Below are 24,857 nucleotides of genomic sequence, written 5' to 3' on the forward strand. Positions count from 1 at the left end.
AAGTTTCTTATACTGTTAAATTACCTAATTATGATATGGCCCACTAATTCCATTTCTAGGTATTTACCCAAAAGAAATGAAAATATATGTCCACACAAGGGCGGTACACAAGGGTTCATAGCAGCTTTGTTCATAGGAGCCCCCAAATGGAAACAACCCTATGTCTATCACCTGGTTAAAGGGTAAACACATTGCGGTAGACCCATAAGATGGAACACTATTTAACAAAAATGAAAAATTAATTACTGATGGGTGTAGCAGAATGAAGGAATGTCAAACGCATTATGACAACTGAAAGAAAGCAGAAAAGAGGTGGTTAGGGGTAGGGGGAAAGAAATGACTGCAAAAGAGTACAAGTAAACTTTGGGGATGAATGGAAACGTTGTCAATCCTTGATTGCGATGGTGTATTTACTAGAGAGCAGGGCCCCTTCACCACTGAGACTGATGGGTGAAAAGTGAAAGTGTTAGTCGCTCAGTCGGCTCTGAATCTTTGCGACCCCATGGACTGCAGCCTGCCAGGCTCCTCTGTCCATAGGATTCTCCAGGCAAGAATACTATAGGGAGTAGTCATTCGCTTCCCCAGGGGATCTTCCCTACCCAGGGACTGAACACAGGTCTTCTGCATTGCAGGCAGATTCTTTACCATCTGAGCTACCAGAGAAGCCCAAGACTTGGTTCTCTTTAATTACAGACCTTTGTATTGTATCTGTGGAGAAGGCAATGGCACCCCACTCTAGTACTCTTGCTTGGAAAATCCCATGGACGGAGGAGCCTGGTAGGCTGCAGTCCATGGGGTTGCTAGGAGTCGGACACGACTGAGCGACTTCACTTTCACTTTTCACTTTCATGCATTGGAGAAGGAAATGGCAACCCACTCCAGTGTTCTTGCCTGGAGAATCCCAGGGATGAGGGAGCCTGGTGGGCTGCCGTCTATGGGGTCGCACAGAGTTGGACACGACTGAAGCAACTTAGCAGCAGCAGCAGCAGCAGTATTGTATCTGACATATGTAGATTACTCAGTACTTGAACTGAGCAAATAAAGGAATTATGGGGCTATGAGGTAGCACTTGTTTCAATGTACTGATCATTTTAACTAACGCATTAACCATTTCGACTTATTTTGAAAATATAACTGTTTGTAGAGGCTTGCTTTCAAGCATAGCTAGTCATATTGACACAGAAAAATAAATACAACTTAGATGCCTCCTTCATACTATAATCTTCCTAAATAAAAAGTGACACATATTCCTGAAAAGATGACAAATTGTTGAACTACATTATTTTTTGCTGGATATCATCCTAGAAGGCAACCTAGTTCTAAAGAACAGGTACACCTCAAATCTCCTGTTTTTAAAGGATCTAAGAAAAATCAATATACCCTTACCACATCTCAGTAGGCAAGCGGAGAAGGGATTGCTATTTATTGAGCCCCTATTCTGTGCCATGAAATATTCAAAATATATTCTTTTAATATTGGGCCCAGAAGATAATCAAAAATAGGCACTTTTTGGGTACTTTTGGTACAATTCAGAGAAGTTAAGCAGTTGTGTGACTTACCCCAGACCACAAAGCTAATAAGGGACACCACCAAATTAAAACTCACCTCTGTGTGGTTCTACTTAATCCTCCCATGGTTTCATACCCAGGCAGACAGTCACTTGAAGAAGTTATAACATAACCTCAGGAATAACGCAAAGGCTTGGAAGTTCTGAAATGGGCATTCTATTTTGGGCCATGCCAGACCAATTTGAGACAAACCCAGCCACCTCCTCAGTGCCATATTTCCCCCCATCTGTAAGGTTAACAGTCACAACGCATGTCCCTTGGTCGCACTGCATGTCCTGTGGTCTCTGAGGATTATGAAATGCTTTAGAGTCTGGTAAAATTCTTGGGAGAAATATAAGCCTACAGTGATCCAGATCAGAATTTCACCAAACCTAAAAACACTGGCCCCTATAAGAAAAGAACTGCTAAGCCCCAAAGTCTAACACATCTGCCTACATCATTTCTCTCCAAACCGTATCTAGTTACGTTCACAGTAAATATACGCATGGGTGGAACCAGTGATAACAATGTTTAAAATGACCCCCTCTCTACTAGAAACCTATTTGTTCTTTGACACTTTCCACCCATTTTCTTTTTGCTCTGGGGGATTTTGTTTTCTGGGAACTGATTTCACTGAATCAATGGTCCTGGCATTATCACAGCATCTTTTCCTATGATGGACAGACACAGAAGATGTGTACCGTAAGGTCTTACCTAGGATGCAAAGGCCGTCTGTGCAGTTCTCGGATTCTTGGCTTAGACCTTCGCAGAATTTGCCCCCGTTTCTCGGGGCGGGGTTCGTGCATTCTCGGATCCGCAGATGCTCGCACTCTGGGCTGCAGACCGACCACTCACTCCACGCTTCCCAGCTCCCGTCCACTTCAAAGGGAAACAGAAGGAGCCATCGTTAGACTGCATCTGACAGCTGTCAGGAGACTCACCCCAAGGCCCTGTGGTTCTTAGAGCTGGATTTTAAAGACATCACCACCACCACAGAAACAAAATAATATATCCGTTTATCTTCTCTCCGTGGTTTCTTTCCTAAAGAGACAGGTGAACAACAGCAGTGGTGTAATTCTCTTGCTATTGCAGGATGAGACCAATTACTGAATTTTGGCAAACATGTGAATTACCCGTGCCCTCAGGTTAGCTAATCATGTCATTATCCATTCTTTCCCCATCTTTTATGCCCATGTGCATCTTAGATGGACAGATACTCTCTGTGTAAGAACCACTGGTAATCACTACTTCCTTGTGGGTTGATAGTTTAGAACAGAAAGCAGAATAAATGCTCTTTAAGTCCTAAAAGCCCCTCAATAATAAAAAGCTAAACCCATATATATTGATAGTATTAAACTAAAACAGGTCAGCCAAGCCCCAAGATACCAAGACTTACATAAATAGAATTTCTTGGGTCATGGATTGCTGCTGTATGTAGAAACGAACAAACTGAACTCAATTCCACTAAAAAACAACCCTAGAGATTATGGCAGCTATTGGAAGCAATTGTTTCACTACCTCCTAGGAATAGGCCAACCATGCTTATGTGGGTTATTGAAGATATTGCCATTTTTAATCTAGAGTGACTAGTCAAGAGCATGTGCATGCTCAGCCGCTCAGTCGTGTTTGACTCTTTGTGACCCCATGGACTGTAGCCCGCCAGGCTCCTCTGTCCATGAGATTTCCCAGGCAAGAATGCTGGAGTGGGTTGCAATTTCCTTCTCCAGGGGATCTTCCTGGCCCAGGGATTGAACCTATGTCTTCTGCATTGGCAGGCAGATTCTTTACCACTGAACCACCCTGGGAAGCCCAGTGTAGTGTAAAATAAAAATACTAAATTTGAATCAAAATATCTGAGTTCTTGTCTTGGTTCTGTCAACTTTTTGACTGAGCCACCCTAAGCAAGCACTTAGCCTGACTTTACGATTTCTGTCAACTGGGGAATCATAAAACTCACAACCCAAAACTAAAGGACATTGTTTGTGTAAATGTATCTTGCACAGTACCTGCACATAGTAAGCACTCAATAAATGTGTACTGAATACAAATTCAAAATGAAACTCCAAGCACAGGCAACTGGCAAGAGCCTGGCCTTAGCTTTGAGTGGCACTAGATTTGCAATTTTAAAGACACAAGTCTCTGGTCCAGTGTCCTTGGACTTAATGTTGGATCATGCGTGTGAGACCCAGGATCCATTTATTTCTCAGTGGGAGGATATGCTTTCCATTCAGAAAGTCATCTTCTGGCTCATCTATTTCTCATTGTATAAATTGGGTTACAGCCAGTAAGATGAGCAAAATAACTCGTAAAAGCCATATTTGGTAAATGAAGCCTCTATTCAGAAACGAAGGCAATCATACCCCAAATGCAAAATAGAAATGGCTGTGATGCAATCTCGGCCAATTGCATTGTCTTAAATGCAAAGGTAAAACTGATGAGGTCAGTTGAATGGTGACTGATGATAAAAGGTCAAGTATTTGGTACCTGTTTGGTGCTTAAAGGTAATTCACTACTCCCTATTATACAGATGAACACTATACAATAGGAGAACCCAAGGAGAGAAGGCTATGGCTTAGCCCAATCAAACACTGGTAGTATAAAAATACATAAAAACATTTGGCTTATTGATGTTGAGTGTCTAGGGTAATCTGAGTATGAAGAGAAAAACTATGCCCTCATATAGAGGTATTTCATCCATGTTCTTGCTGTTACAATGAGTTCCATGTGAGTACTCTGGACAAAGGCTCCATTCTAAGAACTTGGAAGATGTTGCCTTTGGGAAGGTAGGGTCTACTGAAAGCTTCACACCAGCTCAATCATGGTGGTGGATGAGAAGGGAAAAGGAAATCTAGGCATATCTCACCAGGACAGAGAGCAGTGCAGGTTATTTTCTGCACTGACATTCCCTCACAAAAGGCTCCACCATTGAGAGGAGCTGGGTTGGTGCAGGTCCGGGAACGTTTCTGCCATCCTCTCCCACAGGGAACATTGCAGGCTGACCACTCTGTCCAGGAAGACCAGCCTCCATTCACTGAGAGAGAAAAATGGGGAGGGGAGAAGAAAAAAAAAAAAGAAAGGAAAGAGGTTTTTACTGATTGCCTACTATGTGCAAGCCACTTGCCAGGTGTTGTGAGTTGGGCATCCAGGGACCAAGAGACCGGCGGGGACCCTCACCGGCTGCCCCACTGTGCGGCAACTGTGGGGCTGATCTAGGTTCCACCTCTCCGTCTACTCTTCTGCAGACTATAGGAGGGACACAGAGAATTTGCTTTGCAAGGATATGATGAACCAGAGGAAGATCTCATCAATCTCTCTACAGCACTTGAAATTCCAGAGAAGAAGAAAATACCAGCATCTGAGTTTCTATTAACTTTCAGTGCTTCAAACGTAAATCCCAGGGCTCTTCTGTTGTGGAAGGGAGTGCTTACTTCAATAGCTGGGAATTTCACTTATCCATCACCTGAGCTATTCAGCAAATAGTCATGTTTGTTTTTGGTGGATTTCATATGCCAGACGAGGAATTACGAAGAGCAGGTCTGGGGAGGATGGGGTGGATGCTGGGTTTGGGAAGAGCGGGAAGCAGAAGTTGCCCACCTCGATTCTTTTCAAATGTACACACAATGGAGGCAAAGAAACGTCTTTTAAAATTCTTTTGAAAATAGATTGAAAATGTCACTCACTGTCCCCCGGAAGTCCAATCTTGGGTGAAAGAGCAAACACATTCATGGCTACAGGGGTCTGCGTCAGCTGCCAATGGGCTGAGGCAGGAGATGGGCGCTATAATGGAAACCCCCGGAGTCCCCTCAGTGCTAGACACAGAGAGTTCTAAGGACATGCACCTCCCTCGACCCCTCTACTTCCTATCCTCTCTATCCACTCCGGGTCTTTGGGCTGGTCTTACCATAAACCACCACTGTGGCCGACAGGCTCCTCCTCTTGGCTACGATGTTGGCCGCCATACAAGTGTAATTCCCGGAGTCTGAGAGCCGCGCCTGCCGGATGATGAGGTTGTGGTCCGCCCTGGTGTCGATGTGCTCATCTTGTTCAGAGTCTATGGGCTCCTCATTTTTCAGCCACTCCACCTATCAGAAGTCAAGAATGTTTACAAGTCATTAAAAAAAAAAAATACACACACACACAAAAAGAACTTTTCTGGAATCGGAAGATAAGTGGTTAGAGCCTATGGGAGAGAGATGTACATAACACACAGAACAGCAACACGAATGGGATCTTTTTAATCTTTATTCCATACACCATCCTTTTCATTCATTTGGTATATTCAGGACACGAATACTCCAGTTAATAAACTGAAGGTGGGAAAAGAATATAAGCATCCTATTGACTTTGACCTATTTTCTAAAAATGCAACAGAAGAGAGAAAAGACTGTAATTAGGTCATTTCATTGTGTTACAACTCTGATGATGATGATGATGATACTCCAATAACTGGCCCAAAGTGGAGATGAGAAAAAGCAACACATATAGGTAAAGCTTGGACTTTGTGCAGAGAGGATATTATGTTGTCAGACAAGGTGTGAAGCTGATATTGTTTGCATTTAAGCAACAACAACATAGATTTGGGTAATCAGAAACACAGAAATGAAACTCAGATCTCAATGTTCCCTGGTTTCAGGGATATGTTTCTTTGGTGATCACTTATGTTACTCCTTTAGTGATTCAACAGATGTTTAGGTCAGATCAGATACCCGACACATTTAAGCCCCAGCCTCCCTTCCAAAGGACCTCACTTTTCACATCTTTTGAGCATAGGCTAGTCCCATCTCTGGTTTGTTTCCTCTAGCTTGCTCCTAGAGTATCTATTTCTTTCTTTCCAGTTCCACCTTAAACCTATCTTTGGCCAAATGTACCTTTCCCTGGACACCTGAGGAAGCCACAGATGGGACCTTCTGCTCCCTGGATCCTCATCTTCCTGGAAGCTGGGACACACCATCCCTACATCCCCTAATTCATCAAGCAGACCAGGCTTCCCCAATCCAGCTGCCTTTCTTCCCCATGCTATCCTCTGCCTCTACATCTAAACAACATCTCCACTCCCTTGTGCCATCTTGGTAGCACTGTACACAGCTCCTGTTTGACAAGAATCATTTAGCTCTAGTTATCGTTATGTGTTACACATGGGAATTTAACAGACACATCATAACTGTAATTTAACCAAGAAAGCAGTCACTACACCAAAAAGACCTCACACAAAAGTACAAGCATCCGGGTTCTTTTCACGTACCCTGCCCGTCACTAACATAGATAATGGAAAGTTGGCTTTGGAAGATGTCTCATTTCACCTTTAAATGTAAACAATTATAATTTATCACCAATAATCAAGTGACACCTGTTAGCAATTTGGTTTAATAAATACTTTTGGCTTCCATTAAAAGGGATTTATTTATCAGAAGAAAACCTATAATGATACTTTAATATTTATCCCAAGAACCATCCAAAGAATGAGAGTATAGAATACCAAAAGTCATCAGTCAATCTAAAATCAATTCTAGATGAGGCGGATTTTTAGAAAAGAAAATGATGCCAAAATAGCCAAAAGAGATTGGAGAACTGCTTTGAAACATGTATAAGAGCAGAAAAAGCAACATGGTGCAGGAGGCGAGCCTAATTACCAACCCCAGCAGCTCCTCAAGGCATCACCGTGTGCCAGCCTTGGGTATAAGAACTAATGATGACCCAGAGTCCAAAAGCTCGGCTCTGTTTAACAAAGTAGGGCAGTGGAGCCAATTTTAAAACAATCTGACCACCAATCCATTACAAAATATCCTCCACTCCCCAGTAACACTGCCTATTTTCCAGCCATTCATTCATTCAACTAATAAATATTCCAACATTTACTGAACATCAGAGGTCATCCTGAAAGTTGAATAAAGCGAGATAAACAAAACCAGCATAACCTCTTCTTCCATGGACCTTACATTTAATGGTTAAGACGGAAACAAGTAAATCTAGGGACTTCCCTGGTGGTCCAGTGGCTAAGACTCTGTGCTCCCAATGCAGGGGGCCTGGGTTCAATCCCTGGTCAGGGAACTAGATCCCACATGATGCAGCTAAGAAGATCCTGCATGCCACAACTAAGACCCAGAATATCAAAATAAATAAATTTATAAGAAAAGAAGCAAATCTACATTGCCACCAGAAAGTAAGAGTTGTCGCCAATATCTGTGATAAAACATTTATTTATGTTAAACCAACTGGATTGGGTTTTTTAAACCACAATCACTGCTGTGTCACTGGAGAGAACAAATCGGTCAGCTTGAAGTGGGTCTGGGGAAGTCTGGTTCTACTCCACTCTCCTCCTGGTCCAGAAATTCTGAGTGCAAACTGTTTGGTTTTCTGATTGTTAATTTCCTACCCTTTCTATTTCTAGTGCCTACAAAGCCATTCCCTCCTGTCTCCACCTTAAGTCATCTTCTTTTTCCATCCCTTCCCTCCAAACAGTTGGTCAGGAAGTTGGGAAAGTCTGGACATGGTTCATAAGTAAATCATTCCTAGTGAGGAAACGACCCTGGGGGCAGTGGCCCTCGAAATAGTAACCAAAGTAGGCCCAGCACCTGGAAATCAAAGAAAGCTTTCCAAAGCAAATCTGGGCCCAGAGGAAATTAAAGCCACAATCACTAAGCAGAGGTCTGGTTCCAAATTAAAAACTTATATAAAAATATTCATGCACAAAATGAAGTGGTCAACACACGAGGAGAATATTTGTCACAGGTTTGATATATAAAATGGTAATAATCTGATGATCTGAGGGTTATGATCTGAACCACTCATGCTCTCATATTAGTTGATGATAAAATGTCATCCAAAATAAGATGGAAAAAACACATGCTAATTAAACAACTCAATAAATATTCTACACCACTAAAAAAAAAGGTGAACAACAATATAATGACATTGTTCCTACCCAGAGTGAAGATGAAAATGACACAAATGTACACAGACACACACAGATGATATTTTTTTTAATTGAAATTGGAGAGACTGGACATTTCTGCTATTGCTGCTCTACAATTATCTCCTTTCTGGAAGACACTAATAGCCTCTTAACTACTCGGTCTGTCTGGTGCTTCCCTTCTTGCCTCCATAGTGGATTCTCCATGAAGGGATTAGGTCATATCCTTTTCTGGGTCCAAATCCTTCTATATCTTTGAACTCCACTAAGAACAAAACTAATGCTCAAAATTCTCCAAGCCAGGTTTCAGCAATACGTGAATCATAAACTTGCAAATGTTCAAGCTGGTTTTAGAAAAGGCAGAGGAACCAGAGATCAAATTGCCAACATCCGCTGGATCATCAAAAAAGCAAGAGTTCCAGAAAAACATCTATTTCTGTTTTATTGACTATGCCAAAGCCTTTCACTGTGTGGATCACAATAAACTGTGGAAAATCCTGAAAGAGATGGGAATACCAGACCACCTGACCTGCCTCTTGAGAAACCTGTATGCAGGTCAGGAAGCAACAGTTAGAACTAGACATGGAACAACAGACTGGTTCCAAATGGGAAAACGAGTACGTCAAGGCTGTATATTGTCACCCTGCTTCTTTAACTTATATGCAGAGTACATCATGAGAAACGGTGGACTGGAAGAAGCACAAGCTGGAATCAAGATTGCCGGGAGAAATATCAATAACCTCAGATATGCAGATGACACCACCCTTACGGCAGAAAGTGAAGAGGAACTAAAAAGCTTCTTGATGAAAGTGAAAGAGAAGAGCTAAAAAGTTGGCTTAAAGCTCAACATTCAGAAAACTAAGATCATGGCATCTGGTCCCATCACTTCATGGGAAATAGATGGGGAAACAGGGGAAACAGTGTCAGACTTTATTTTTTTGGGCTCCAAAATCACTGCTGATGGTGACTGCAGCCATGAAATTAAAAGACGCTTACTCCTTGGAAGGAAAGTTATGACCAACCTAGACAGCATATTAAAAAGCAGAGACATTACTTTGCCAACAAAGGTCCATCTAGTCAAGGCTATGGTTTTTCCAGTGGTCATGTATGGATGTGAGAGTTGGACTGTGGAGAAAGTTGAGCACAGAAGGATTGATGCTTTTGAACTGTGGTGTTGGAGAAGACTCTTGAGAGTCCCTTGGACTGCAAGGAGATCCAACCAGTCCATCCTAAAGGAGATCAGCCCTGGGTGTTCATTGGAAGGACTGATGTTGAAGCTGAATCTCCAATACTTTGGCCACCTCATGTGAAGAGCTGACTCATTGGAAAAGACTCTGATGCTGGAAAAGATTGGAGGCAGGAGGAGAAGGGGACGACAGAGGATGAGATGGCTGGATGGAATCACCAACTCAATCGACGTGGGTTTGGATGGACTTCAGGAGTTGGTGATGGACAGGGAGGCCTGGCATCCTGCAATTCATGGGGTCGCAAAGAGTCGGACATGACTGAGAGACTGAGCTGAACTGAAGAACAAAACTGCACATCCTTACCATGGCTAAGAAAGTCCTTCTTGGTCTGCCGCCGGGTTAATTTCCCACCTTAGATCCCCAAGTAACCTCTGTGCACTCTACTCCAGCCCTACTGGACTCCTTCCTGTTCTAGAAAACTCAACGCAACCTCCCACCTCAGGGCCTTAACATCTGCTGCTTCCTCTGCCCAGAAGGCCTCATTGTGAGTGTCCCTAAGGCTCAACCTCAGCTTTCATTCAGGTCTCTAATAAAATGCTACCTCCTTAGAGAGGTCTTGCCTGACAACTTTTCTCTAATATAGTAAGGTCCCCTCACGCTCTGTGTCCTGCTTTAATTTTCTTCCTAATATTATCTCCATCTAACAGGCTTAAAGATAGTAAGCCTTTTGCTCTTGTAATTGTGATCTCAAGAATTTGCCGAAAAAAATTATTAGGGCTACAAACAAGAATTTAAACACAATAAACTATTTTTAGCTGCAAAAAAGAAAGAAAGAGAAAAGAAGTATGCCAGAGTTCTATTTAAATAAATCATGATTCAATAATACAATTTAATAGTGTATAGCACTAAAGGTCATGATTTCAACCAGTGAAAATACTGAAAATACTCATAATGCATTAAATAGTCAAACTGAAAAACTGTGTGTTTAGGGCAATCATAAATTTGTAAAAACAACAAATAAATAAATCACAAACATACATATTCTTTAAAAATGATTGGAAAAAAATGCAATATGCTGCAGAGGTTTTGAAAAAAGACTTGGGGCAGCTGTTTTTTTTCTTCCTGGTGGTTAACTGTGGCACATAAAGGAAAAGGTATTTATTAATCTCAAAAACAACTACTTTAGCTTATAAAAGTCTTTTACTTATGTAGCACAGTTAAGTAGTACTCAAATTTATATTTAGCCATAGACTGCTTCCTCAAATTAAAGCTTATGTCATCATATGGTGTATAATATGTGATCATATATATATATATATATCACTTATATGCAGAAATTTAAAAAAAGATGCAAATAAACTTTATATACAAAACAGAAATAGACTCACAGACATAGAAAACAAACTTAGGGTTACCAAAGGGGAAAGGGGGGATGAACAAATTAGGAGTTTGGGAATAACAGATACACACACACTATATATATATATATATATCTTTCTATCTATCTACATGTAATAAACAGTTCATGGGGTCACAAAGAGTCAGACACGACTGGCGACATAAAAAAAAACAAAACAAACCCTGTATACCACAGGGGACTATACTCAATATTGTATAATAACCTATGAGGGAAAAGAATTTGAAAAATAATACATGTGTGTTTATGTATAGCCTGCATGCCTAGAGTCTGTGTTCTGCAACGAGAGAAGCCACCGCAATGAGAAGCCCGTGTGCAGCAACTAGAGGGTAGCCCCTGCCCGCCACAATCAGAGAAAGTCTGCACACAATAATGAAGACCCCAGCACGGCAAAAAAAAAAAAAAATTAATAAATTAAAAAAAAATCAGACCCCATGGAGAAGTTCAGCATACCTGTACCATAAGTTATAAGTTGACCCTTGCCATACAATCTATCCCCATCCACCCACATGTACTATGAACACGTACAGTAGTCTGTTACTTGGTTTCCCCAGAATACAGCTTGAAAACCAAAAAATATATCTAGGACAAATAAGGTATCTTAGTATATATACATTCTGGCATAATTGGTGTTTACAGTGTCATGACTGAGGTCCATCAATCCAATTATGCCTACAAACAATGGGCACGTTACTACCACTAACTGCAGGGCTGTTTTTTATTCGTACACTAATCGTTTATCCATTTAACTGATGGCAGGATCTTTATGAGAAAATCAGTCTGGTATTTTCTGGGCTTGTAAAAGTGACGAATCACTCTTGGATTTATGCTTTTGTCACTTAGAGAAATGTTAAAACATTTTTGATGAGCTAAGTGCTCCTAATGCAGAATAGTTTAATAAATAAGATAATAGGAAAAAAGCATTTCCTACAGCAGCAGTTGCAAACTCGAATGTTCCTGGGGGCCAGGGAAGTAACATAAATTACTGATGAGGCGCTGGGTGCAAGACATCCACGCGCGTTGTTTGCATATTAAAGACAAGGGCCTATTCTTCATTCCCATGAAGAGATGAGCTCACTCTCATTTTTCTTAAAATATGTTACCATTTTTCTCTTTTTGTTTTTTCCTACTTTAGATAGAGACATGAGTATTTTAAAAAATTAACAATGATAGTGCAATGAAAAATGACTATGAACTCATTTTTGCTTTAAAATCTTTTTTGCTTTCAATGTATCACAGCAATCTTCACATTTATATGGAGTACACAGTTTCAGTGTCAGGATGTATGGGGATCCACTGCTGCTGGTGACAAAGCACAGATTCCACAACTTGTGCAAAAAAGGCAGCTGCCAGGTAGGTTCAGATTATGGTGACCAGTGTAACCAGTTGTTCAGTTGCTAAGCTGTGTCTGATTCTTTGCAACCCCATGGGCTACAGCACGCCAGGCCTCCCTGTCCCTCAACCATCTCCTGGAGTTTGCCCAAGTTCATGTCCACTGAGTCGGTCATGCCATCCAACCATTTCATCCTCTGTTGCCCTCTTCTCCTTTTGCTTTAAATCCTTCCCAGCATCTGGTCTTTTCCAATGAGTCGGCTTTTCACATCAGGTGGCCAAAATATTAGAGCTTCAGCATCACTCCTTCCAATGAGTATCCAGGGTCAATTTCTTTAGGATTGACTGGTCTGAGTTCCTTGCTGTCCACATAACCAGATCTTCCATCTTTCTTGAGAAGCTAGCGTTGTGTATTTTAATGGACTATTTCTTTATTCTAACATGATGACTCACACATTGCAAAATATATTGTGAGGATCAAACAAAACACATCCATAAACTGCATGGAGATTCACTATTTACTCTCTCTTTTCCAGATACCATAACATAAGAGCTGTTTGGCCTCTTGGGAGTGCCACCACAAAGAAGACTTCACTGAATTTAATTCCTTTCAGTAAGTTGGCTTCCCCAATCATTCAAGAATGCTCTGGTTCGTATGCATCATGGGCCACTGTCAATGCTTTTCCATAGAAATGACTGCCAAGCATCTAAGAATTTTTGAACTTATATATTCTATAAGTATCATAAGGGCATGAATATTAAATTCAGAAATTATTTTATATGAAGTTGCCAACAAAGCCCTAATTAAGCTCTTAACAAAAGCAATACACATTTTCAAATTAGCTGTGTGGGATCAATACATTGACCACCCTGAGGCTAATGGACACTTTTTCTTTTTTAAATCATGGATCCAAATGATCTCAGGCTAACAGGTCAGCTCTTTGACAGAGAGACTTAACATTCTGGAAGGTGCAAGGCATTCACATCTTCAGAGAAAAAAAAAAATTTTTTTTTCATCTGGTTTCTACTTACTTAGCTTAGATGGATAATCCCAGTTAGGAGTGTGTGAAGAAACCAGTTACTTAGAGGTAATGAACTTATGGATTTGCAGGACACATGAGTTCATTAACATAGTGTTATGTGCAGATGGCCTGCAGTTTGTAGATTTTTCCAGTTTATAAACAAATCTGGATAAACAGACCTTCAAAGACACTTAAGATTTCATGCCTAACAGCGAGTTCCTGATCCGTCATTCTGGTTAGCTGGGGAGAGAAGGTATGTAACTGACAACCCTATAGATTTCTGCAACAATAGGCAGCATGGTGTAATTGGATGGGGAGGCCGCCTCCTTTGGAAGAGGGATGGATCGATGCTTCATGGGTGATCAGCTTATCTGAGAGCTGGGTCACATTTGAAAATGTTTGCATGAGTCTTGACATTTCGCCTCTTCTGACCTTTTGTCAGACATTCTGTATATCTATACAGATAAACTTTACACCCAAAGGTTTATTTCCATCAGAAAGCATGTCAGATTCTAATACTCCTGTTCTTATTCTTAATATTCCATAAGAGCATGAGGAGCCAAGTGCTGTTATTAATCATTTAGAAGTGTAAAAACTAGACTAGAAAGAGAAAGGCACTTTAACAGGCCAGCTCTCTTCCTATGCAGGATCCCAAGCCTGTTATCCTTTGAATCCTAGATAGTTATCAACCTGGAGCTCTCTCTTCCTTCACATCCCATAGAAAATGCCAATGGGGGTCATGAGTTGGTATCACCTACCAAGTGTTCTTATCCCCTCAGCTTCCCTGGTGGCTCAGATGGTAAAGAATCCACCTACAATGCAGGAGACCCAGGTTTGATCCCTGGGTTGGGAAGATTCCCTGGAGAAGGGAAAAGCTTACCCACTCTGGTATTCTTGCTGGGAGAACTCTATGCACAGAGGAGCCTGGTGGGTTCCAGTCTATGGGAACTTACCATAGGGAACGACCATAGTTGTCTATGGGGTCGCAAAGAGTTGGACACAACTGAGCGACGAACACGTTCACTTTCGCCAAGTGTTCTTATTCCCCCTATTCCAGTCCTCTTGGGATTTGCTAGAGGAAATGTAAAATTGAGCTGTTCTTAAAGATGTAATCTCAGATTTCTGATTTTAGAAGCTTCTCAATTCATCTACTTGTTGCCTGGGGGTCATCTTAAGTGGCAAGTTCCTTAAGAACAAAAACAATATTTTAAATCTTCCTATAACTTGCATACAGTCTTCTTTTGAGGATATTCAATAGCATCTGTTGAATAAAGCTTTTAGTCTAAATTAACATATATGCAAGTTTAGAGGCTGGTGTGATTATACATACATATATACAACTTCAAACTGCATTTCAGCGATTGGGCCAAGGAAGGGGATATTATTTTTTGCTTTAAATCCCAGAGTGGTGTCTAGATACGAAATGGAAGAGAGACATTTTTTTTTTTTTTTTGGAAGAGAGACATTTTGAGTGTAGTTGTTCTTAAATATATTCTGGGAACCACTAATGTTTCATAATGGCTCCATAGGGTCTCATACAGAATTCCATGTATTTGCTCAAGGTATGAGTTATATAAGAGTAATAAATGGTTTTTCTCCCCACTACAACTAAGGCTGGCTTAGGAAGGCAACTTTGTCTGACAGACAGCTCACTAGTGGGTATGAGAGGTCCAGCCAGGGAAACACTGGAAAGTCACAGTCATTCGCAATGTGGGCATTCCCAATATAACCTCTCAAACTTTTTGGTAAGTTGCTATCTTACCAAATAACAAGTATGATTGGATTTCTGTGAGAAAATGAGAAGGCTGGAGCATGTATTACAGTTGCGGGTGGGGGTAAATGGGATATGGCACCCAAGGACACAGGGGTAGAGAGGAGCGGGCCAGGCAGAGGTAAAGAGGGGGCTCCAGAGGACCCTGGGGGAGCCCTTGACTTCCACACCTAGCATATTGGTGTAACCACTACATTTCTCATTTACTTTAAGTCACATCATGAGTTTTGATCAAATGAGTATTTCCCAGCCTAAAACAATGAGACCTAGCATTTCTTGTATTCTCTGTACCAAGCGGGCTTCCCAGGTGGCACAAGCGTTAAAGAACCTGCCTGCCAATGCAAGAGACATAAACAGATATGGGTTTGATTCCTGGGTTCGGAAGATGCCCTGGAGGAGGGCATGGCAACCCACTCCAGTATTTTTGCCTGGAGAATCCCATAGATGAGCCTGGCAGGGTACAGTCCATGGGGTCACAAAGAGTTAGACATGACTGAAGCAACTTCACACACACACATGCCAAGTACTCTTTTAAACACTGTATGCATGTTCATTAATTTCACTCTTAAAATGTGTCTTTGAGGTGGACACTGCTTTTACCATCTCCATTTTGCAAATAACAAAGATGTTAAGTACTTTGTCCAAACTCATATATATATATTTTTTAAATGGTAGAACCAGAATTTAAATCTAAGTTTTGACTTCAAGTCTTGCTTTTAACCACTGTGTTTAGTCATCCATCTTATTTTCCAGATTTGGGTGGAATGATCCCATGCTATTTGCAAAATTACATTGAAATATAGATGATTGACACCACTGAAGATAATTTTGAAAACGTATTTGGGGATTTTATGATCACCCCTAAGGACAGGGGGATGCAAAAAATATCTTGACAAAAGCAACATTGTTGAATACATATATTGTCTCCCAGACGGTTGATTAAAGGCCAGGTCTTATTTGAATGCTTACATTCTGGTTATATTAACATGTCAAGATGTTCAGAATGTGGCCAGAACTATTTTAACATACAAAACTTATTCAAGCTTAATATTTGTTCCTATATAACTATTCAGAAGTTATGGTAGCCCTCTACCAGTTATCTGGTGTTTGGTTTTGCTTTGGAGCAATGGGCAGAAATGAATGAAAATAGTCCATGAAATCTTTTGTGATAACAGTCTGCAGTCTTAAAATACTTCAGAAGGCCAACGATCTGTTGGGTGACTTATAGGAAATAAATAATTAGGAAATTAACTTATAATATTTAGCAAATAGCTTTCCTAAGAAAAGGGATAGATGTTTCAGGTCTTTTATTTGGTCGCGCATGGATGCAATTGTGTAGCTAAGGCAGCTATCTTGTGACCATGAAGAAAAGACAAAGGAACTCACACAGGTAATGGTCACTGTCTTTACACTTGAAAGCAAACACACTGCTATCCAATACTTTATCTCATTTGATCCTCATGACAGTTCCAAGGCAGCAAAAAATATCTTATTTTTCCCATTTTACAGACTACATGACTCACCTAAAGCAACAAACTTGGAAAATGGTACAACTAGAAGTTTTAGCTTTCAAATCAGTTTCCTGCCACAAAACATCAGCCATTTTCTTGTCTTGCTGATCACATGAAGGCTCGTTCCTTAACATTTCCCATGATTTGGCTTGGCATTCTAAAGTAAGTCTTAACTGGGACTTAACTATTACAATAGAGTGACATGCCTCTACTCAGAACGGAGCCAATTACGTTCTCATCTTAGTTTAGGCCATCACTTGTTTTGCTACTTGCAGATTAGATGTTACCTGTCCTCCCCTCTCTCCTTGATACTATTTCCTTCAAGCTATTTATAACAGTACTCTCATGTTTCCCCTCTTTGTCTTCCTTTTCTTTCCAGACTGGATAGATTGACTTTAAAGCCACCCACATTGCACTTTCTGCTATTTAGCTCCACTTATCTGATTATGCATCACAAAAGGAAGCAGAAATTCAGCTTAATTGTGAAGGGAGAGAAACCTAATGATCAAAGACAGAATCACCCTCACGGATGCTGAATGAAGAGTTCCTCTGTAGAAGCCCGAATTCTGATCAGAGAATGTTATGTTCTGACACTCGGTCTCTAGTCAGATCAGTGTTGTCCTTTAAGTTCCCTGTTTCAGTTATGAAAGTCAAGTGCAGCCTCGTGTTATTTTTTTAAAAATTCATTTTGACAGGTTAATGGTCTCTGGGAAAGTAAACACCCTGATCAACTGTTTATTGAAACTGTAACATTGTCATGAGTGAGAAATGAGACAGGTTTACATTAATGTAAAGCATTTACACGAATGATGATCAGAGGGAAAAGACAACATTGAACAGATGAAGCATAAAAATGAGAATGGGAAGAGATTTGCAATCAAAAGATGATTCATAAAGGAGGTGTGTGCTACCATTAGCTTTTCAGCTATGCTCTCCCTTATGGAAAGGATCTTGTTCGTTGCTAATTCTACATTTGCTCACTCTCACCTGCTAGGGGAAAAGGAATTCTGGTTTTGAACCTTTGATAAAGCAATACCTTAGAGATGCTTCCAAAGCTTCTTAAGCGTTGAAAACTGCACTGGCTATCTGAATGAGTGACCTAAAACATAGTATCATTTACCTCTTCATTTTAAAGGATTATTTTAGGATGGGAAGAACTCTTTGACAAGATTACAAAGAGCTGGCCTTCAGGAACTCTCCTGGTGACGCAGTGGTTAGGAATCTGCCTGCCAATTCAGGGGACACTGGTTGGATCCCTGGTCCAGGAAGATCCCACATGGCACATGTGTCACAACTACTGAAAACCTGCTTGCCTAGAGCCCATGCAACAAGAGAAGCCACCACAATGAGAAGCACGTGCCCCTGAACACGCGCCACTACTAAAGAAAGCCTGCACGCAGCAACAAAGACCCAAAACAGCCATAAAAAAAGGCAAAAAAAAAAAAAAAAAAAAGTGCAACAAAGAGTTGGCTTTCAGAGAGACTCAAAACAGTCTCTGCATTCACATTTCCTTACATACCAATTTCCGGTATGTACATCAGGTTTTAAAGTGGTGGTGAGGGGATCTTAATTAACAGTTCCCCTTTTCTGTTCCTTACTACCAGGTACTATATACTCAAGTGCTGAGAAAATAGCCATCTTAGTAAGGATTAAAGCATTAAAGACTCAAAACGTTCACATCATAACTGGTTTTAAAAGCTGGTATCAGAGTTACATACAATTTGGAAATGCAAACACAGATCACTGACACATACATAGACACAGACCACTGGAGAAACCAGATCTGTTCAGAATAAAAATATTTCCATCAGCCGCATTGAAAGGCTAATCATGTAATGATCTACAAAGGAAATGCAGGGACAGATATGGATGAGCTGAGCTTCCATATATTGGGTGGCTGAGAATGAATTAGCATAATCATAAATTTGTTCCAATTACAGAAGGCAATTATCAGAGCCCAGCTTACAGCATTATCAAAATGAAATCAGCTAAGTGCATCTACAGCCCAGGTAGATGCCACTGAGTTAATGGTGCTTTAAAATAAAAAAAAAAAAGCTCTCTGCTTATTCATCTTTCATCCTTTGATGACTGTACACTCCATACAAGCCTCCTTTTACCTGACAGACACAAAGCCACCATGAAAGAGGAAAAAATACACATGGTACCAAAAAAAAAGTCGTGCGTAGTATAATATAATAACTCAAGTGCAAAATAGCCATATTCAAACTCTGAGGTCTTGTATGGATAATTTCTCTAGATCAGTGGTTCAGACGGTGCTTTTACATTGGAGACAGTGATTAACATCACCTCTTGTGTTCTCTCCAAAATATTGATTAGAAATACAACAGTGAGTAAACCTGTCATTATGTGCTTCAAACAATGGGCACAAATGTGATGCCCCTCTTCTGCAAAGGTAACCCCACTGCTATTCCTATTGTTTTCATATTGCTTTCCTGTTATTAATAGAACCTGCTGCCTGGTTAACCATTGCCAACCTGCAAAGAGGACAGGAGGGTCAAATATATTCTCTATAGGAAGCAATGAATTTATTCTCCAAATGTTTGTGCCAGAAAGGCAATTCAATATAATGAGCTAAAATTATACTTGTACACAATAGAATGTGCCCAGCACCTAGGAAAACAGACATTAAAGAGGAATATTACTCAGCTATAAAAAAGAATGAAATAATGCCATGTGCAGCCACATGAATAGATCTAGAGATTATTATACTAAGTAAAGTCAGTCAGATAAAAATATCATGTGGTATCACTTATTTGCAAAATCTAAAAAAAATGAAAAAAAAAATGAACTATTTGTAAGAGAGAAACATACAGACATAGAAAAACAAGCTGTAGCAACCAAAGTAAAAGGGAGGGCTTGTGGTTGTTTAGTTGCTAAGTCACATGCAACTCTTTTGTGACCCTATGGAATGTAGCCCACCAGGCTCCTCTGTCTGTGGGATGTCCCAGGCAAAAATACTAGACTGGGTTGCCATTCCCTTCTCCAGGGGATCTTCCCAACTCAGGGGTTTTACCTGGGTCTCCTGCATTGCAGGTAGATTCTTTACTATCTGTGCCACTGGGGAAGCCCATGCTAATCCCAAACTCCTAATTTATCCCTTCCTACCCCTGCTTTTGGGCTTCCCTGGTGACTCAGGGCTAAAGAATCTATCTGCCAATGCAGGAGACATGGGTTTGAGCCTTGGGTTGGGAAGATCCCCTGGAGAAGGGAATGGACACCCACTCGAGTATTCTTGCCTATAGAATTCCATGGACAGAGGAGCCTGGTGGGCTACAATCCATGGGGTTGCAAAGCGTTGGACACTACTGAGTGACTAACACTTTCACTTTTTGGGATAAACAGATATGCAATAGTATATATAAATTAAACAACAAGGACCGACTCTTTGCAACCCCTTGGACTGGAGCCTACCAGGCTTCTCCATCCATGGAATTCTCCAGGCAAGAGTACTGGAGTGGGTTGCCATTTCCTTCTCCAGGGGATCTTCTCAACCCAGGGATCGAACCTGGGTCTCCCGTATTGTAGGCAGACATTTTACCATCTGAGCCACCTGAGAAGCCCACTGTATAGCACGGGGAATTGATATTCAGTATCTTGCAATAACCTATAATGGGAAAGAAACTGAAAAGATTATATATGCATAACTGAGTCACTTTCCAGTACACCTGAAACTAACGCAACATTGTAAACCAACTGCACTTTAAAAAAAAGAAAAGAGAAAGAGATACTCAAGAGATGGCAGGTTAGTAAGAAAGACGGATTTCTATTGTAACTAACTGCATTAGATTTTACTTTGCATACAATGATAAGGCCCAGTGGAGCTGAAACAGGGGAAGAGAGATTATTTCTCTTATAGAAGAGAGATTAACATATTTATACTGATGGTCTGCTCTGCGTCAGATGCTATTTTAGGTTCTTTCACATCTTAAACCACTTGGTAAAGTGGACCTGGTTAACTAGGTCTTTACAGTTAAGAAAATACCCAGCAGGAAAGAACTGAATGAAATCTTTGACCATGCTCAAGATTCTGCCATCTTAAACAAGTAAGCAAACAATATCCTTCCTTTCTTTGCTTCACAGGAATCTCTCTTGAGTTCTTTAGCAATTAGTCACCCCTCATTATTACCTTTCAGTCTGACTTCCACCCCATCAATGCACTGAAAGTGCTCTTGCTGACTTCACTGATGTTCCCCATGTTGCTACATTTAGTGCAAACTGTTTTGTATTCTTCCTTGTCCTTCAGCAGTAGGAAGAGTCATTTTTGGATTGTCTCTTCCATTGGTTCTGATGATACCACGTGTTCTCTCTTTGCAGTCCTCTGGCCACTCATGCTGTTTTTTTGGGTTCTTCTCTATCCAAACATGAAGTATATACTTCCTGGGGCCCCAAGAACATTCCCAAATTATGTTCAGTTCAGAGACTTGACCTATAGTCTCATATTTAGCCATCTACTTTGCACCTACCTTTGTAAGTTTCATAGGTGCTTTTCAAGCTCAACAGATGGAATTAGCTTTGGAATTTTTTCACGCAGAAGTTACAGAAGGATAGATTTCCTTCCCTGACTGACACTAAAATATCTGAAATCTCATCATCCGAAGATAGGGATTCACTGAAAAAGATTTGATGGCAGGTGACATAACTGCACCATTTAAATTAAATTTAAAAATAAATTTAAAAAGAAGACTTGATATGACGTACCAATACTTTGGCCTTCTGATGTGAAGAACTGACTCACTGGAAAAGACGCTGATGCTGGGAAAGACTGAACGCAGGAGGAGAAGGGGATGACAGAGGATGAGATGGTTGGATGGCATCTCCGACTGGATGCACATGAGTATGAGCAAGCTCTGGGAGTTGGTGATGGACAGGGAAGCCTGGCGTGCTGCAGACCATGGGGTCGCAAAGAGTCAGACACGACTGCGCGACTGAACTGAACTGAACTGATACGATATATAGAATATGTGGGGTGGGGGTGGGGGGCAGGGAAAACAAGGAGCAGAAAGATCACTGTGTGGCTGTGACCAGAACCCTGAGGAGAGGCTGTGATGGGATGCACTGGAAAGTTACAACGGCTATACAAGCATACCTTGGAGATACTGTGGGTTTGGTTGCAGTATAATAAATACTCAATAAAGCGAATTTCACAATAAAGTCACACAATCTTTTTTGGTTTCCCAGTGAATATAAAAGTTAACATTATACTGTGGACTGTTAAGTGTGCAATAGCATTATGTCTAAGAAAACAATATATTAAAAGTTAAAAGATAAAAAAAAGTTAAAAGATACTTTATTGCTAAAAAATAATAACCAATATACGACCAAACAGGATTGCCACTAACATTTAATATGCAAAAAAATCCACAAAAAAAACAAAACCCCCACAACCCATTATCTGTAATAAGGTGAAGCTCAATAAAATGAGGTATGTCTGTACAATAAAGAGTCTTAACAATAAGTTAAAGGGTAACATAGAATGAATAGAAATTTGTGGCTGATTTAAGATTTAACCTAGATAGCATATTAAAAAACAGAGACATTATTTTGCCAACAAAGTTTCATCTAGTCAAAGCTATGGTTTTTCCAGTAGTCATGTATGGATGTGAGAGTTGGCCTATAAAGAAAGCTGAGTGTGGAAGAACTGATGCTTTTGAACTGTGGTGTTGGAGAAGACTCTTGAGCGTCCCCTGGACAGCAAGGAGATCCAACCAGTCCATGCTACAGGAAATCAGTCTTGAATATTCATTGGAAGGACTGATGCTGAAGCTGAAACTCCAATACTTTGGCCACCAGATACGAAGAACTGACTCATCTGAAAAGACCCTGATGCTGGGAAAGATTGAGGGCAGGAGGAGAAGGGGACGACAGAGGATGAGATGGTTGGATGGCATCACCAATTCAGTGGACATGAACTTGGGTAAACTACGGGAGATAGTGAAGGACAGGGAAGCCTGGTGTGCTGCAGCCCATGGGGTCGAAAAGAGTCAGACATGACTGAGCAACTGAACTAACTGACTAAGATTTAAAGAGAGGGCAATCAAAATTTGGCAAACATTTATCTGACTTACATAAGGGACAGAGAAAATATCAAGTGAAAAGGTCATTTTCAGATGCTGCACTGATATTTGCTGACCGAACCTCCTCTTAGTCCCTAATATAAAAAGAGCAGTCTGAAATCAAAACAACAAAAGAAAAACCAAATAAGGATGCCAATGGAAAAATAGGCTAAGTACTTGAATAATTAACTCAATGATGCCTTTAGTTATATTTCCTGGTGGCTCAGCTAGTAAAAAAATCTTCCTGCAATATGGGAGACCTGGGTTCGATCCCTGGGTTGGGAAGATCTCTTGGAGAAGGGAACAGCTACCCACTCCAGTATTCTAGCCTGGAGAATTCCATGGACTATTCCATGGGGTTGCAAACTGTCAAACATGACTGAGCGACTTTCACTCAGTCATGATGTACATAAGACACTGAAATAAACATTCAACCCAGCTCTCTCTTCAATGCCACACTTACTTAGTCAATACCTTTTGGGGCATATTTATTCCACAGTCTTCGGAACAATTGTATCCAAGGTTATAGGTATATATAAAACATGCAGGAAGTAAGATAGGGGATAAAAGAGTTTAAGATAAAAGCTGAAGAAAAGTAGCAGGAGAGGAAAAAAGAGGCTGCAGAAATACACTGAGGCAAGAAAGAAACCAGAAATGTATGTGTCATGGGGTCAAGAAAGAAAAATATTTAAGAACTTAAAAATTACCACTGGAGTAAAAGCCAAATATAAGTCAAAACCCAGGCTCCATATCAACATGAAGTTCCTTCTACAGCATGCTAATTAAAGGACTCCACTCTTTGTTATTTTAAATGCAAATAATAATAATAAACCTACACTGTCCTCCTCTGTTCATTTTCTGTGATATTCACTGAAACTTCTCCAAAGTCAGTGGGCCACTTGAAAAATAAAGTGGTATCTCTGACTGACTCCTTACAGCAAAACATACTTCAGGCATATAAAATATTAAAAGCATAGTAAGCACAGCCACAGAACTACCATAAGAAAGCATGGGATAATATTTTTGTTATTTTAGAGTGGAGAAGGATTTTTGCATCGTACAAGAGCCAAAACCATAAAGATTGACTACTAAAGTGTCAAAGTTCTATATATACCAAAAAATGTCATACACAAGGATAAATATGAAAAACATTTGTAACATATGACAAAGTATTATTATCCTAAGATCAGGGGAGATAGTAACTACATTTTGCAACTTTTGTACAGTGTGATGCCAACCCAATAAAAATAGATGCTGGTTAGTATGTTCTACCAGAATGTATTGAATGAATACCAGTCTGCTTTTTAAAATATGAAGATCATGCTAAAATCAATAGGAAACAAGCATTCCAACAGAAAATGAGGTAAGTACTCAAGTAGATTATTTAGAACAGAAAAATACAAATAGAGGGCTAATATATGAAAAGTTTCTCAACTGTTCTAATAAGGGAGAAATATCAACAACCTCAGATATGCAGATGACAGCACTCTAATGGCAGAAAGTGAAGAGGAAGTAAAGAGCCTCTTGATGAGAGTGAAAGAGGAGAGTGAAAAAGCTGGTTTAAAACTCTACATTCAAAAAAACTAAGATCATGGCATTTGGCCCCATTACTTCATTACAAAGAGATGAAGGAAAAAGTGGAAACTGACAAATTTGACTTTCTTGGGATCTAAAATCACTGTGGATGGTGAATGCAGTCACAAAATTAAAACATGTTTACTTCTTGGAAGAAAAGCTATGACAAATCTAGACAGTGCATTAAAAAGCAGAGTCATCACTTTGCTGACAAAGGTTCATAAAGTCAAAGACAGTTTTGTTTCTTTTTTCCCAGTAGTCATGTACAGATGTGAGAACTGGATCTTAAAGAAGGCTGAGTGCTAAAGAATTGGTGCTTTCAAACTGTTGTCCTGGAGAAGACTCTTGAGAGTCCCTTGGACCACAAGGAGATCAAATCCGTCAATCCTAAAGTAAATTAACCCTGAATATTCACTGGAAGGACTGATGCTGAAGCTCTAATACTCGGATATCTGATATGAAAAGCTGCCTCATTGGCAAAGACCCTGATGTTGGCAAGGACTGAGGGCAA

The 24,857-nt window shown here is 40.4% G+C and overlaps 1 protein-coding gene across 14 annotated transcripts in view; it reads right to left on the reverse strand.

Annotated features, from left to right (window-relative positions):
* UNC5D (unc-5 netrin receptor D) overlaps nt 1-24,857 on the reverse strand; it is a 610,447-nt gene that overhangs the window by 114,786 nt on the left and 470,804 nt on the right. For 9 of the 14 annotated variants that reach the window (XM_081523441.1, XM_081523439.1, XM_081523440.1 and 6 more), the window contains 3 exons: nt 5,449-5,629; nt 4,411-4,578; nt 2,262-2,426 (listed from right to left, as the gene is read on the reverse strand). In XM_081523441.1, the coding sequence (XP_081379567.1) occupies nt 2,262-2,426; nt 4,411-4,578; nt 5,449-5,629 (514 nt within the window). The remainder of the gene's footprint in view (nt 1-2,261; nt 2,427-4,410; nt 4,579-5,448; nt 5,630-24,857) is intronic. The other 5 variants (XM_081523445.1, XM_081523443.1, XM_081523444.1 and 2 more) reach the window with 1 other exon arrangement.

The sequence above is a fragment of the Giraffa tippelskirchi genome, chromosome 8 (assembly GCF_054371585.1).
Source record: "Giraffa tippelskirchi isolate mGirTip1 chromosome 8, T2T-mGirTip1v1.2.pri, whole genome shotgun sequence".
NCBI lineage: Eukaryota > Metazoa > Chordata > Mammalia > Artiodactyla > Giraffidae > Giraffa > Giraffa tippelskirchi.